The 17,064-nt window shown below is 41.8% G+C and overlaps 1 protein-coding gene across 2 annotated transcripts; it reads left to right on the forward strand.

Annotated features, from left to right (window-relative positions):
- Window positions 1-4,125: 4,125 nt before the first annotated feature.
- On the forward strand, window positions 4,126-16,826 carry LRRC31 (leucine rich repeat containing 31). 2 transcript variants are annotated; one of them, XM_086618541.1, is made up of 10 exons: window positions 4,126-4,138; window positions 5,799-6,065; window positions 7,329-7,478; window positions 7,885-8,052; window positions 10,534-10,701; window positions 11,568-11,735; window positions 12,483-12,650; window positions 13,756-13,923; window positions 15,175-15,342; window positions 16,507-16,826. In XM_086618541.1, exons 1-10 carry the CDS (start codon window positions 4,126-4,128, stop codon window positions 16,824-16,826), a joined length of 1,758 nt encoding a protein of 585 aa, XP_086474667.1. The 2 variants fall into 2 exon arrangements, with proteins under 2 accessions (XP_086474667.1, XP_009984621.2); XM_009986319.2 differs by lacking the exon at window positions 4,126-4,138 and having other exon boundaries at window positions 5,777-6,056.
- Window positions 16,827-17,064: the final 238 nt, after the last annotated feature.

Raw genomic sequence — 17,064 nt, forward strand, 5'->3', positions numbered from 1 at the left:
CATCAGTCTATGGTTGTACACAAATACGGAATGAGGGGGTTGGATTTAGTTTTCATAACCCAGTGAAATGTGTTTTAACCAGCTGCCTCAGGAACTACTGTAGGCTGATGGTCTATTCAAATCAGGAGGTCAGATTTTTAATTTGTGGGAAATGATGAGGATACGCAGCTACTTTGGACCAAATTGAATCCTCAGGCATGCCCACTGATCTCAGTACAGGGAAGTCTGAAATGAGTTTGCTCCAGGGAATTGCCAGTGTTACACAGTATTTCTGAGAGTATGTGAATATAAGGAAAAAAGTATTTATCCAGATGGCAGCACACTGACGAGCTCTACCCGGCAGCCTGAGCAAAGCTTCCTAACCTGGGCTCTGCAGAGCACTTCCCATTAGTGAGTGCAGCTGCAGCCATTCATTCATCCCTGGTGAATGGTCCTTCCAGCCCACTGTGTGTGTAGTCTCTTCTGAAGCTTTCTGTCTGGCCCTAAAGCTGATCCCTGCTGCTCCGTGAATTTCCTGGGTGTAAACAGAGTCAACATCAAATTGGTGGATGACACAGATATCGTGGTGCTAGCAACACACCATCAGGGCCAGCTGAAGGCTTCTCAGCCGAGTAGGCAAGACTGAATTTTGCTGCCTCGGTTGTAAGGGGTCAGAACTGAGTCAAAGTCAGAGGATGAAGGAAGGGGACAGAGCAGGAGAGAGTATGGAAAGAGCTGTGGAGGGCATGGTTTGATGTGCATGGCTGGGAAAGACGAGGGCAGTGAACCTGGTATCGGAGCTGACTGCTCCTTCCCTACCCTCCTTTGGCAGCAGCTCCTGGCGCGTGTATTCTGAGTTAGCACAACCCAGGAGCGAGTCACCTGGCACTGGCAAAGTCAGCAATGGGGCAATAAGCATTTTCCACCCCCAGCAATTTCTTGGCCCATGCACCTGCCTGCTTCACCTAGGCAGCCTGCAATAAGTTGAGCCGAGCAAGAAAAGCCCACGGAGGCTGCTGCAGGCAGTGACAGTCGTGCAGAAAGGGGAAACAGGAGCAGAGATGCGTGCTAAGGAATGGGAGAAAGAAGAGCACGGTCGTGATTCAGTCTACTTCTCCCACAGAGAGAACAGTGGCTTCGCTGGATGTGAGCAAAGCTGGAAAGGGAACTGCCTTAGGTAGAAGCAAACAAGGATCACTGTGGTACTACGTGCTACAGGACTTAGAATATTAAAAATCCTAGGAGATAAATATCCAAAATAATTAAATTCTATATAAGTGTCGGGCCAAGGGCCTCCCTGATATAACTGCAATGATTGTACGACAGCGAGGATCTCTTTAGCCCAGTGTGATTAGATTCTGTATAATTTTAACCAGATGCTTGGGGTTTGTTTTTCTTTAATGGATAATAAGGGCCATCCAAAACAGAGTGGCTACTTTGCTTGGGTTTCATTGAAAGAGACACTACTAAAGGGAGAGGAAATCCCCAAAATGATACTCAGTGATTAAGTACATAGAATATAGGATTTCAGTGTTTGCAAATCCTTTTTTTCAAATGAACTTGTGGCACTAATCCTCTAATGGCATTATTTCTTTGGAATATATGCCGGATTAAGGAGTCACAATGAGGCAAAGTACAAAAATCCACATTAATCTCTCACCGGTGGATGCTGTGTGGGATGCAACTTTAACTATTTTGTTCCAAAATTGGTTCTATTCCGAACCTTGCCTCAGGTCTATGCAGAAGGAAGAGCAGATATAAACAAGTGTGACACTGAGCACTCAGCAGATGGTCACAAACCGTTTAACTGGATAGAAAGGCGAAGGCGTTTATTATTTTTAAACTCCAAAAGCTAAGCCTGCCCTGTGCTGTCCGTGGCGTACTGCAAGAAGCAGACGTGCAGGTCCGTGAGGCAGGAGCAGGACACATGCCCAGAAGTGTGCCATGGAGGAGACAGCAAGTGATGCAGCGAGGCCCAGCCCAGCACGTGGCTGGGCCTGGCCGTTGTGATGTGTTGCATGCTCACAGCACAGCCCAGGCTATTGCAAAGTACTGCTCGTGTTTTCAGCCCAGTGCAGCTGCCTTACTCCAGTTATCCCGCTTTGCTTTAGGATAACCCTGCTGTCCCCTCTTCCTACATAGCTACCGTAAAAAAAGGCAAAGATTTGCTTTCTAGGAAGAGGAAACTAGGTCACTGCAAAACTGCATTTCCTTTCTCACCAGATTACAGAGATGCTGTCGTGGTGCCATGAGGTATTTTCACTTCCATTCAACAGCCTAAAGTGGTGAAAGAATTTCTGAATGGGCAACACATCACCCAACACACTGATGTCAGAGCATTTAGCCCAGCCTAACCACTGTAATCAGTGCTTAACATGCTTAAGGATTTCCCCAGTTCCAGGGAGCGGAGATTATCAGACATTCCCATTCCACCTTCTCATTGAACTGCTGCGGGCACCGAGTGTCTTGGGCCAGCAGAGGCTGGCACATGTTCACAAACATGGGTTGCTTTGCCTCTGTTTCATCCCTGGCCACTCCATTGTTAAGGACAACAAGTGAAGTGGAAAAGAGCTGTCAAATTGAATGAGCTCCTTACTGACAGAAGTGCTTGAGGTTTTCGGCTGACTCCAGAGCTGAGATGCCTGAACATGTGAAGTGAATCAGAAGACAGGGAGGTGATCTTTCCCAGTGGATACAGGTCTGTAGTGAGATGCTAGTTTCAGAAACTGGGACAGGACAGCCACTCCTGGTGTCAGGAAACTCTAAAACCAACTTGAACATCCTTTCTGTTTGGGAATAGAAATGTGCCCTCCATTCCTGCAGGGAAAGATGGCTCTTCACAGTGTTTTTGTGTGTTTTTTCCTGCTGTAAATGTTTCCCAGTGTGGTACTTCTCATGGGCAGTAGGATTTTCCTGATGTTCACTTTAAGTTTTTATTCTCCTAATCTTATCCTGTCGGCTAGGAGCACCCTGTGCCTCGTTCCACCCTGTCTGAATCATTTGTGCGTTGACACACTGAGTCAAGCCTGTCCTCACGAGTGGTGTCTGCTCAGCTGCTTCCAAAGGAGTCATTCGTTTTATTGACCAGCTTTATCATTCCCCACCAAAAGCACTCCAGTTTGCATCTGTCTTTAGTGTATACACGTCCGTGGATGGTCCCTTGTATTTAAGGAAGTACAAATTATATTGCAACAGGTGCAGGCAAAGGTGAGCAGGAAATGATAAGCGAAATAGAGAGTTTGCTACATGAGGGGAAACAAGAAGAGTTTGGTTAGTTTAGACTGCAAAAGTAAAGACAATTAAAAAAGAATTGTCAAAGCTAAAGAGATTCAGGATAAACAGCCATGAGTATGTTTAAGCTAGAAATTGTAACATTCGCCATCATGGAAATCAGATTCTAAGACAGACAGACAGACAAAAAAAAAAAAAAAGTAATAGTGACATTTGATACATGTATACAATGCATCAAATGATTGCATCGTAACACGGTATCGTGCTGTTGCCTACAAGCAGATTGTCCTGATGGTGCAGTAGGACCTCTCCTCGCATTATCTCCTGTTGCCCAACGAACAGGATTGCAATAGACCTCTCCATTCCTTTTTCTTACTGAAATGTGCAGCCTGCTGCTGACAGCATGGCTTTGCTCAGCCTCCAGCGGTAACAGTATGGACAAAAGGGGTGGGAAAACAAAGAGCTTTTCTTCAGGTGGCCTTGTAACCTGAGCTATGAGGTGACTCAGCCTCTTCCAACAACAGCTGTTTCAGGGACATGCAGTGGTTAACGTGCAGTATTGAAGTTTGTGCTGCCACTTCCTGATTTCTGCTTTGTGAGTGATCGGAGCTGGGACATGATCGGAGCATTTAAATGGAATTCTGAACACCTTCCCTCTCCAAGGAAAGAGAGGCCAGGGACAGCAAGCTGACATTGGGAGGCACTGCAGAGGAACAGAGGCGTCAGGAAAGAGACTGCAAACCACTTGTGCAGAGCTGCTGCTATCAAACTGATGAAGACAGAAACGCTGGAGAGAAAAGTACGTGGAAAGTCCTGTTAGGCAAAGAAGTGGGATTTTGTTTGTGCATCATGGCTCTTTTCTTCTGCAAGCCTTGAAAGAGCTGTACAAGGTGAAACAGGTCCTCAAGCGTACCAATGGAAGAGACAGGTATGTTTCTTTGTTTAAAATAATACCATTCTACAGCGTGAAAACACAGCCAGGGTGACCAGCACTGCTTTACAGCTCAGTAAATGTGCGTGTACAGCGATGTCCAATGTTTTGTATCATTTTTGTACTTCACTCATGGGAAATACAGCTGTGACCGGCTCTTAAGAACGAGGCTTTAAACAACACATCAGCTTTTCGTAATTGTAGGGGCTCTGCCCTGTATCAAGGCAGATAACTTCCAACACAATGAGAAAATTTATATTCATGTATATAGATACATTAGTATATATACCCACATTTATATACACACACACACAAAAAATGTATGTGTATGTAAAAGCTACATTTGCCTTATTTTGACCTTTTCCCCCTGACCTGACTCTTGCTATAACACCATTAAAACTATCTGTAAAAGTCATAGGGTTTCTGATACTTCTTCACATGTTTCTGTTTTTGGAAAATTGATGCCAGTGACATTATGTATAACAGACGATTATTAAAACGATCGCGTTCATGTGCTTTATGGACGATGGAGCATTGTGGAATGAGTCCTGTGTGTGGGTCTGTACTGGGGAAGGGGGCACCTGTGTGAGCGCAGAAATCCATTCATGAGCTCTGGTGTGTTAAAGGATGGAGGTCTGAACACAGGTCGTTCCCCCTGCAGTATGCCTGCAGTAGTACCTGATACCTACCTCTCCCACATAGTCCTGTTTATGAAGCAAACTCAATGAATGTCTGCTTAGTTTTCATGACTGATCACATGGTTAAAAGCATGTATGCGCGGCCTAATGCTAGAATTAAAACTAAAGAAAGCATTCAATCAATGTTTAGAGAAAAACAAAGCAGCTTCAGAGTCACCAGATGATGGTATAGCTTGTGTGGTATAAACAGAAATCAGGAAAGGATATGTCTAAATTACTATAAAGTCAAACTTTAATTTGCCTGTGAACTGACCACTGAAACTGAGGTCACTATAGTACTAAACTGTTCCAAACAAGTTATCTGGGGATCTCGTTTTCTTCCAGCATTGGCACACTCCCAGTGCTCATAGCCAGGATAGCTGGTTGTTTTCCACATTGTCACTTCAGCTTTGCTCTAAAGTTAATGGGGTTTCATTTGCGTGTTCCATCCTGAGCTTGGGAGCATGTGACGTTGTTGTACTCCCTGTTGCACGGCTCCTTCTCTCACCTTCCTGACGGCTGGACTGGCCTTTGGCATGAAGAATCACTTTGGTATCAAACTTAACCTGGTTTCCCCTCAGAATGGAGACATCTCAGCCTTGCTTCTTTAATGTGGCCACAAGACTCAGAACTGAACCTGAGGATTAAGTGATAGGGGAAGCAGCAGGTTAGGCCTTCAGCTCCCAGTGGCCAGGTGGGGTGGGCTTAGGAGCCGTCTGCATTAACAAGACAGCAGAGAGTGACATTTGTACCATAGAGAACTGGGACCACTGAGTGTTCTGTGCAAATACTGAGCATTATTGTTCCTTTTGAAGGAAAAGAGATTAGTTCAGAGTCTGCTCCACTATACAGTGCTTTTCTGATATTGGCATGGAGGGAATGGTAGGAAATTCTCAGTGCATCTGCCATTATGAAAGAGGATAAGCAAGAGTAAACATTACTGAAACTAATTCCTTCTATGTCTGCTGCTCCCCTGAAAGATGACATTCAGAACTGCCAGGATAAGCGTGAAGAGAGCATCCCGAAGAGTTCCCCATTTGACTTTGTTATAAAACAGTTCCAAGGGAAGAGGTCTTCTCCTGGAAAAAAAAAAGAGCAACCTTCAGCCCTCAAAAAATTCTTCAGAGGCTTTGACTTTGGAAAATCTGAAGGCAAGGACAGGAGTGAAATTGAAGAAACAGAAATAAACAGCTCCGGAGCTGATGATCAGAGTGAGAAGCAAGATCTCTCCACAGAAGGTAATGCTAGTACAATAATGAAATACACGTTCATGTGTATATATTTGAATTTCACAGAAAACCAGTTGCTTTGCTAGCCAAAATGCTGTGTTTTGCTGCCTATAGTTTATCTTTTAGCCAGGATTTGTTTCTGATAGGAACATTATCAAGGATGTTCCCTCTGATTTGATAGGTCCCAAGCAAGGAGTGAGATCCATGTTGCAGAGGAGGGATAAAGCTTTTGGGTGACCTCTCTCTTGATCTCCAACATGGGAGGTCAGTGCTGGAGTCAGCTCATTAGTTGCAGAGCTTATTTGGTTTCAAAGCCAAGCTTTGAGCAGTAGCTTGGCTTGCTGTATTTAAGATCGGTCTCTGTCCACCCTGCTGCTAAAGCAATCTGAAGACAACAAGAGCAGATGTTTCCTACCACTTGACACTGGTGAGGGGGAGGGGAAGGGAATGGAAATTCATCACATATGTTATTTTGCGCACACAAGAATACTCTTTACATCCACACCAGAGAAAATGAGGCTATTTTTTAAAAGGAGCTGGAAGGTGAGGCTTAGAACTCCATCCTTTGTCCTAAGAGGTTTGGGTAGGTTTGGGGAAACAAGAGAAAGGTACTGGGAGTGGGATTGCTATTTTGTGTAATTTTTCACTGCTTTTTTTCCAGCTGTAGGCATTAGATGAAATTTGTTAAAGAGTTTAGCAATGAATGTACATGTAATTTTCTTTGCTGTAAACCGCATGGAAGAAGAGGGTAAGTGAGGTTTGCTTTGCAAAGCCACGAAAATCTGGAACTGCCTTACAGAGATGACATATGAAAATTACCACAGGCTGTCATGAAGGAAGCAGCAGGTTCCCCACACAACTGCAGGGCCGCTCGGTGCTGACCGATCAAGCACAGGCTGTGTTGCAGCAGGGCGGCTACAGTGCAGGCACAGGGAGGTGGTTATATGACTTGTGCACCCAGGGGAGCTGCAGTTCAGAGCTGCAGTTCATAAATTTCTTGTCCTTGCACTGGTGGTGCAAACGTCCAAAGTCACCGGCATGAGGTAGCGTGGCAGTGTGCAACAGGAGATTCTTTTCTCACTCTGCATCAGGAGCTTCGTAGTTATCTGATCTATAGTGAGCTTATCACTCAGGTTATTGGTCCACATTGATGAAAAATAGAACCTGGTTTAATGAGAGATTTCATTAATTTCCTAAAGTCTTCACCTGACAGCCACTGACGGGTTTTACATGTTGTGTTGGGAGCAGAGGTAACCAGGGCCCTATTTCTTTGTTACCTAGATGGACTTTCACATCTTATTTCTGAAGCGGAGTCACCATCTGGTGAGCAGAGATTTAACCAGTTCATGCAGAAACTGGGAAAGAAACCCAACAGCAAGAACCTGGATCTAAATAATTGTGCATTAAGTGCAGCAGATGTAGCAGAGCTGGGTAAATACACATTTTATTAAACTAGTAATTTCATGCATTTCTTTAATTTTTATTTGTCTACTCAATTATTCACTCTCTTTTCCCTTCACTTTCTTTTATACAGGCCTGGCTTTATTTAACATTTTGTCTGGTGGTCCCAGGTCCCTGAAAAGTGTTAATTAAGAAATTATATAAATTATGTAATATATATAAAAAAATATAAAAATCCTACAGGTCTGTGAAGTAGATTAATATCTTTACATTCAAACTACAGATAAGAAAACTGAAGTACAAATTGCCATGGCTTTATAATGCTGTATTGGTTGTAGAAAAGCATCTCTGTATTAAGAGGTATTGACATCCAGAGTGTGCAGATAACATGCAAACAGAATATGCTTTTTCTTTTCTTTTTTTTTTTTTTTTACAGCTTCTGTATTACCATTTCTCCCAGAGCTGGAAGAGATCAGCCTGTCCTGGAACAGTTGCGTTGGTGGGACTTTGAAAGCTCTCACTGTTCATCTTCATCACGTGAACCTGTTAAAAGTCCTTCGACTTAACAACTGCAGGCTGACAGCTGAGGATGTCACCTCCTTAGGTCCAGGATTTCATTTAAATTGACTTCCAGACAGCTTGGGTCTAATGTAATCCAACTCATCTCTTCCTACATCCTACCCCTGCTGCTTCCACACTGTGCAATGAAAACTCCCACTGTGAAACAGTAGAAAGAACTTGGGCTTATGAGTGATCTTACACATTCGAGTAGCTCTGCCGAGTTCATTCCTCAGGGCGTGAAGGTTTCACATTCAGAAGGGAACTGAATTCAATCTTATTTGCAGGAAAGCATGTTTTCAATTTAGATTAGCATTTTCTTGGCTAGCTTTCATATCTGATGGTAGGCAGAAGAACTGAAACAAACTGAGTCAGTCATAATAGGGTCAGCTTAGGTCTTTATGCTTCAGGACAGATGCAGTGCTCAGCACAAAAAAATGGATGGTCTTTTGGAGGAGACTTAAAACCAGCTCTGCCTTGGAGCTTTGTAATTTGTTTTTGCAAGTCTGGGAGAAGCTTATTCCTCTGCATACTTCTTTGCTTGGAGTGCCTGCAACCCTGCTTTCTGCAAAGCATCAGATTTAAAGGTTTTAGAGGTGGTGTTGTGCACTCAGGTTCTGATGCTGAGTCACTTACCTCTGGGCCGGGAGTTTACTTTGGGGTGGGTCTGTAATATGTATCTAAAAGAAGAGCAAACTCAACCAGCTAGGAATTCTAAAAACCTGCTGCTTGTTTTGCAAGTTCTAAAAATTGGTCTGAGTTATAAAGCTGGATTTTTGTCATTCATATCCAGGCTTTTTGCAGGAAAGGTTTAGAAATCAAAATACATATCTGGTGGTAGCTCAAAAGTGGGTCATGCTATCTGTTGGGGAGGAAAAATTCATCTCTACAAAAGCTGGTGAAAATAATTGGTCTGTTTCTGATGGGGCTAAAATCTGTGTTTTATTTTCCGCCAGATTTTTTCAAATTTATTTCATTCTTTTTCAAACTCTTTTCTCGTACTTTTTTTTTTCTTGAATTTTATTGGTTATATTTCCAGTTGATTTATTCCGCCTGATTCTTCTGTGCTGTTTCCTTCCCCCATCCATCTTGGCCTCTGCTGAGACAGACACAAACCCGATCATAGCTCTTGAATTTACAGTCAAAATGTGATGTCCTTGACATGTGGAGTAGCAAGTCAGTTTGCTTTGATTCTGCCTGTGATTTTGAAAATAGCACGTGTATTTAGGCCAAAACTGCCTGTTTGACTATGCCCACATCTGTCTGTGGAAATGTGGCCACTTGTGGGCTCAGTGGATTCCTTTTAGAAATCAATACCTCAAATATAACCGTAATATTAACCTCTCTATATGATTGCTCAGAGCTGTGACTGGGAGAGGTGGTAGGAAACCATTCCTGGAGTTATAGTCCTTTATTTATCTTCTGGGTGGAAAATGGGTCTGGAATGCTAGTCCCCATGTCAAACAGAAACAGGCTATGCTGCAGAGGCAAAACCACTTCTCAAATGTAGCGCATTGCTCAGTATTCAAGGCTGAAACAATAATTTAAAGTAAATACAAAAATAAAAATTAAGACATGTCCTTTTCTCTCAAACTTGAATATTCACTTACAACAACAGAAATAATTATTTCTCTATTCTAAATCTTTTCTGAAGAATTAATTCTGAAAACACACAGACATGAAAGGGTTTTATTATTAAAATACAATTCTCAATTGTTGGGTTGATGACAAGACTTTAGATAAAAAATTTGTGTATGACGCTTTGAAATTGCATTTTCATATGGTCTGATTGATAAATCTTTCTTGGGAGTGAGTTTATGCAAATATACCTCTGCCTCCCTCCTTTACAAAGGAAGTTAGGAAGCTGGATTTTGCAGCGGGATGTTAGTATTACAGAGAAGCACTGACACAATTCACATTGCCAGGTGCATTCAGCCTGGAAAATGCTAATTTTTCTGAATGTAATCAAAATCAGTGCTGTCTGCCTTGAAATCCTGTGAAAGTTGATTTGGGTCAAAACAAAGCTCATCTTGATTGCTTATGAATTGAGTCAGAAATTCCTGTCAGAAATGAAACTTTTAAGTTTCAGAAATAGTTGTGAGAGGACTTCTTTCATCTCGTCCAAAATGACCTGTGGACACAATACAGAGGACGTTGGAAGTTTGCCAGACGAAATAGAGCAGAACTATACAGGACAGTACATTCAGATTTGTCGCTTGTGTTGGTTTCCCTATAGACTAGACTTTCTGGGTCCTGGCACAGGTCTACAATGATGGCCAAGCAGTCTGTGTGTGCTGTGACAATGACTTGTGATCCGTATTGCTCCTTAGACAAGGTGAGAGTTTATAAAACGTTGCATCAGTGGCAACCATTCATGGCATACACCAATCTTCCTGGCAAGCCATACAAAATATAATAATTTGAGAATTAAGTGGCTAAACTTCCCCTTTTGTATACTCAAAACATGTCTTTTTGTCTCGCACTGAAGTTGATGCCTAGAATGAATCATCTTAGACTTCTGTTTCAGGAGAGGCATTTGAAGTTGTTCCTCAACTTGAAGAACTGGATTTATCATGGAACAGTAACATAGGTGGAAAACTATCACTCCTGACAAAAAAACTCCAGAAAGGATGCAAGATAAAACTTCTGAAAATTACAGACTGTAACCTGATGGCAAAGGATGGAGAATCCCTTGGTATGTGTATCCACATAGCTGGACTGAGAGTGGCTTCACAAAAGATGTAACTTGTTTGACTTAAATTATGGCCGTGTTGAGCTCAATGTTAGTTGAAAGTTAATTTCCTTCATTATAATGGTAATTACCACACAGCACTGGGATTTAGTGCGCTTTCTTCCAAAGAAGAATGTTGTTCTCTCTAATCATGTGAGGTAGGGTTGAGAAGAAGAATAGCTAGATCTAAACCATAGTCTGGCTACCTCAGTGGTCCAGGGTTGCTGGATCCGTTGAGGCCTTGAGCAAGTTGTGTGCCAGAATTTTCAACATTGACTGCTTAAAATTTAGTAGCTGAATATGTAGTTAGCTGTGGGATGGGAAAGAAGGCTTGAGGGATGGGAGTTTAGGCTGAGTTGGCAACCACTGATCACCCTTTGCCTCTTTCCTCTCACCATAGCTTAATCCTGTGTGGTCTTTTGATCTGACTTTGTGTTTTAAAAGATATTTTCTCCCTAAAGAGATGCCCACATGGTCTCATCTCCGCTGCAGGAGGTGGCCATATGCAGCATACAGTCCTATATCTTTGCATTATTTTTTTTTCTTTCTCTTTGTATTCCTGCTTTTTATTCCGCTGTATTTTTCTAACTGTCCTTGTATTTTTTCACCTTTATTTTCATACAGATTTTTCACTGATTTTCTTGACTCCTATCCAATCTTTGTTTTGCTGTATTTTTTAGGTAGAACAGGAACTCAGTAAGTCTAAACCCATACATATAGGCAAACCTAGCCTAACTCTTCCTGTTTGTCATGGTGCTATATTTTCTAGGGTTCATCTGTATGTATTCCAGACAATGACCAATTCTAGTTTTCTTTTCTTTTTTTCCTAGCTGAAATTCTAAATGTGATCCCAAACCTTGAAGTATTAGATCTCTCTATCAACAAGCACATCGGCTGCAGCGTGAAGGTTATTGCTCAGGATCTGAAAAATGTGCCTGGCTTGAAAGAGTTAAACTTGAGCATGTGTGGATTAAAGCAAGACAGCCTCCAGGGCTTAGGTTAGACTTTATATTCAGAAAGACTTTCATTCAGAATAAATTGTACATCTGAAAACCATTTAAGAAAGGCAATGAGGTGGGATTTTGCTGATGGTTTGGCAGTATTACTGGGCAATCGTTATTTGCTGTTTGAAGATTGATAAAAGACTACAGAGACTTTCAGCAGGAGTAGCATTTATCTTCCCTGAGCTCAAGCATGTGAAAGTCAGTGGGAAGAGTCACCCTCCACACCATTTGTCTGAGACACATCTGAGGGTAGATTAATGGCTCTCTGAACATGCTTCCTCTCTCCCAGACAGAACATAGACAAGGGCACAGACAGGCTAGCTAACTTTTAACAAGCTAATCCTACTCTCAGAGGGGAACCCAAATTCACCGTTATCTCTTAATGAGTGTCCAGTGAAGCCACATGAAATGGGCTTATTATCTGTGTCTCTCCCTAGTGGAGGTCTTATCTGTAAGGCAAAACAACTGGCACTAATTAGCACATCCAGTAGTCATTTCAGCAAAAGGCTGAGGATTGAATGAGTCTGGAGGATGAGCTGGTCTCAACTTCACCTGCTCTTTCGGAGAAAAATGGAGTTGCATGGATGGGAAGCTTTGCTCTGCTTATACACTGAAGCTTAGTCTAAGAGCTTTGCCTGCAATACCTTGTGCAAAGTTTGTCATTAAATTAAATAAATGCTAAAGCTGTGACCTATGCTGTTGTAGCAGGTGGTGACCAACATGCTCCCTTTTCCGTTTCAGACACTGCTTTACAGCACCTTGCAGAGCTAAGAAAGTTAGACATATCATGTAACAAAGAGATTGGTGGTGGCTTTAAAGACTCAACAGTTCATTTGGCCAGCCTGAAAAATCTCGAAGTCCTTGATCTCCACCAGTGCTGTGTAACAGAAGAGGACATGACCGTTTTGTGTAAGGACATGTTGAAGAAATCCATTAAGAATGTAGGTTTTGACTTCTGAAAATATCTCAAAGATGTAAGAGATTCTGCCTAACCTAGTCTAGCAGATCTCAGTACTTTTTTCATTAGGCAGTTCTGGATGTGTAGTGTGGAGAATAGCTTTCTTGATCAATATAGAATGGGTTTTCGCTACATCAAAGGAAATCTCACAATATCTGATCCCATGTGGAACTAAGGACCTGAATCCGCCATTCAGAAACATGATGAGAATGTAGAAGCTGCCACCAAGCACTGCTTTTTCTGATAATCAGTAATTTGGGAAATATCTAGAAACAGTTCCCCCACTGGTATAAATGGGCGTGGATCCAAGATTCATACATGCCTGTAAATGTAACTGCCTAAAACTCCCTTGGTGAACCTTAAGTCAAGAAGACAATGAGGTTAGTAGCATTGCTGCTACTCTTCATTTTACAGAAAAGCTGAAGACCACAGTCTCCAGGTTGAATTGGTCTGACTCATAAATACTATTAGGAAGAAAAAGACATTTCCTATTTAACCAATGAGAGAGTTTATGTTTCTGTGTGCATTATCATAATTTGTTTGATATTCCTTTTTACTCTTTAGAACAACAACGACTAAAAAATCCTATATTGCCCACATCTTATTTTCCATGATAAAGAAGATACTTTGAAAAGCTGCTGCTGAAGCACTGGGAAATATTAACTATTAGTAATAGCAATCATGATTTATTTTTGATTTTTTGACCAATAGAGTATAATCACATTAAAGTAAAGGAGTTTCAGTTAGCAGTGAAGACATTCGGAAATAACCCCCATCTCATTTAATGTAAAATTCCCTACTTAGCCTAGAAAATTTCAACAGGAAAACCTGTTCTGACAATCTTCCACACAGTATGTAATACCTAATTTCTTAAACATTCCTACTGAAAATGACAAGGCTATATACGGGCTAAAACATTACTCACCATAAATTTGAGTGTCAGAACTTGGCCTTGACTTTTGGATTGATTTATAAAGAAATTATGTCAGGCAAATATACAACTACATATTTGTTCTGGATCGGTGTCTGTCTAATAAGGATTTCATGTTTTCATAGCCCAGGTGATACCTTTACTCTCCAATCTTCAAGAGCTGAATTTATCCTCGAATAAAAATGTGGGCGTCTCATCTGATCCTCTTCTGAGCAGGCTCAGGTTCTTACCGAAGTTGAAATCTGTGGCCATCAGCAATTGTGATCTAGGCAAGGAGTCGTTATCATCACTAGGTAGGAATTGTTTTAAAGTGTGTCTATTCTCTGTGTATCCTTGTGAGACAAAGCCCTTCATTCTCCTTTGGCTGAACTCCAAAGATCATGGTTACGTTATACCATAGGTCTCGAGTGAAAAAGCCCGTGATGAAACTAGTGCTTCATGGGACCTGGTTGCAAGGAAAGACCTTTGTATGTCTTCCCTTGTTATACCTGGATCATAGAATCACAGAATGGTTTGGATTGGAAGAGACCTTAAAGATCATCTAGTTCCTTCCAACCCCCCTGCCATGGGCAGGGACACCTTCCACTAGATCAGTCCTTTAGGATGAAGTCCTTTTATTCCTTTGTCTGATAATGAGCTTTTGAATACTTCCCAATTTTGGAAGAGAAAGCAAAACATGATTTCATATTATGCTGTGATTAGAGTTTGGTTGTAACACTGCATTTGCAGTTCAGTGGGGTAAAGTTTTCACTGAAGGTTTTCAACTTGCTGCAGGTGAAAATTTCTGTAGAAAGGGACGGAGTTAAGCACGGGGCAATGGAGGAACTGAGGCAGTGACTGCAGGAGTGGAAAAGATATTGCACAGCCATGAAGAAAAGTCCAGTCTGACACAGGATATGTAAATTCAGCTTCTTTTGCCTGCTTATTGCAAATCTCAGTGGATTAGCAGCTACACTGTCCCTTTGGCAGGTGTTCCATATGGCACATGAAATCTAAGTGCAGAGGGATCTGCTGGTTACTGTGTATTGTGCACTTATATTTTGCACTGTTTGCTAGTGACACTGAAACCTATGGTGAAACCTGAGTGCCTTCATCAAGCAGTAGCAAGCTAAACTGGTCTGAGGCCCCTGCAGGAACAGTACTGTATTTATGTCATCACTATTATGTAAGAGTGACATCACGGAAATTGGTGTTGTCAAAAGATACGGAGCATTTCACCTTGTATGGTGAGTTCACAGCAAAAAATTGCTGTCTTTAAATCAATACAAAATAGTTTAAAAACAAGCTGACTTCAGTGGGACAAGGTTAAGCCAATAACATAAAGACAAGAAACCCCACCACAGAATCCTTACAGATTCTACAGGCAGGCTTGTATTATATTCTTTACAGAGCATGGAAGATATTTTCTGTCTGACTTTTGTTAGGATAAAATAAGTCATTCTAAGCACAAATAGGCAGCCTGTTCAGAGCCTATTTACAGGTGAATTGCCGGTGAGGTGTCTATTCTCTTAGTAAGCAGAAGTTGCTGGTCTTAATCTTTTCAGCTGAGACTGCCCTTCACCTTCCTGAACTGGAGATATTAGACCTTTCTTGGAATAAGTGCGTTGGTGGGAACCTAAAGCTGCTTTTGGGAGCGCTAAAGCTTGCAACGGAGATCCAAGTGTTAAGACTGAGCAGCTGTAACTTGGTGGCTGAAGATTTGGCACTTCTAAGTACGTATAACATGGTATTTACTAGCAGTCAAGGAGCCAGGGCATTTAGACCACAATTCAGAAGGGACTTGTTCCATGAGCGTGTTTTTGCATAAATCTAATGAAAAGATGGAAAATACAGCAGTATTTTTCCCAGAAAGGGTTTTCATTTTGCTGTATGTCCTGTAGCTGCACAGTGCAAAAGCTGAAAAGGATAAAAACACAAAGAATCTTCTAGCAGTTTTATCTATTAATACAAAAAGGCAGAACTTAGAAAATGTAGGGTTTGTGTCTTTTTTATATCAGATATTTAAAGCTGCCTCTGAGTAGTTTTAATTTCCTTGGTTGCTGGTCCTGGGTTCAGTAATTTATGGGAAATGTACGTGCTGACAGCCAGTAATACAGGCGTTACCAGCTCTCAGTCCATTAGGTGTGTTTCTGGAGTCAAACTATTATGGGAGAATTAAACCAGAAATATTTTAGCCCACCTCTTAGCAGCTGCTGAGAAGTACTGGAAAGTGGGAACCCAATGAAGGAATAAATTCTAGGATCCTTTTAAGAATGTGTTTATTTTATAATCATCCTTGTGATTCTGTGGGCCTGACTCATGGGCTTTGAGTGTCTGAGATTGGCAATAGCTGTAGGACAGCTATTAAGGCCCTGTAATCTGAAGGCTGGTGAGATGAAGCCTGAATATTTTTGACTTTACAAACATCACCCTTGACAGGTGTCTCCTTTGCCAACCATACATTAAGGATTCCAGTTCCCTTTAGGGTATATTAGGCCCATTACCCTCCCACAGTGAGAGGTGGCTGTTGTAATCACACAACCTCATCTAGTTTTGCTTTCCACTTTCTAAATCTCCTTGTAAAGCCTGTCTGCCAATTTTAATTGACACTTGATATAACCTCCTTCCAACTGACTCAAACGTTTTCAGGTTGCCATGCAATTTTAACCTGATACTTCCGTTCCTTTTCAATTGCCTGTGTTTAAAATGTCGTACGCTCCTTCAGCTATGGTAAATCGATCTTTCTGAGATCAGCAGCAAGTCATTTTGTGTTGCTGAGGAGTTGAATCTTGCTGCTTGACTGCTGAAAGGCCTTAAATAATACGGTATTATTTAACAAGCTTTTAAAGCAATCGCCAGGATGTATTAGTTTTGTTTGTGTCTGTCATTTGTTGCAGCATCACTGACGCAGGATGGCCATCTAGCCAGATTACAGAAGCTGGATTTGAGTTATAACAACACCATCTCTGATGAAGGGTGGGTCGTTTTGTGTCAAGGCTTAGCAGGATTCAAAGAACTCTTGGAGCTGGATGTCAGTCTTCGCCCATCGTCCTGCCGTGACTGTGGGACGTGGTTCAGCGAGTTGTTAGCAGCCCTGACAAAGCTGCCTGCCTTGGCAGAGCTGGGGATGCAAAGATGGAGCCTTTCAGAATTGCAGCAAAAACAACTGGAAAGCTTTAATCAAGACAACAAAAGAAACATTCGTTTCGACTGTTGATGGAGGTTGAAGGTTTCAGGAAGGCCTCTCACAGCAGCACATGAACCAAGTCTGACTTAGAAAGCTGCCCAGTTTTCAGTATTCTCGTCTCATGAGAGCTCTTGGAATAGTTCCACAATTATAGAAGACACTTATTTAACTTCAGCATGCATAGGTCATTCCATTTCATAACATATTCTTTCCGATTCTCTGTGCCATGCTTACACTACTGTATACCCTTAATCTTCATGTTTTGAAT

The sequence above is a fragment of the Tauraco erythrolophus genome, chromosome 11 (genome assembly GCF_009769465.1).
Source record: "Tauraco erythrolophus isolate bTauEry1 chromosome 11, bTauEry1.pri, whole genome shotgun sequence".
Lineage (NCBI taxonomy): Eukaryota > Metazoa > Chordata > Aves > Musophagiformes > Musophagidae > Tauraco > Tauraco erythrolophus.

Bases quoted from the DNA above. Each gene is read 5' to 3' on its own strand.
- LRRC31 (XM_086618541.1), top strand. The intron at 11,736-12,482 runs GTTAGACTTTAT...TTTCCGTTTCAG, and splicing joins AGACAGCCTCCAGGGCTTAG to ACACTGCTTTACAGCACCTT. The intron at 13,924-15,174 runs GTAGGAATTGTT...TAATCTTTTCAG, and splicing joins GGAGTCGTTATCATCACTAG to CTGAGACTGCCCTTCACCTT.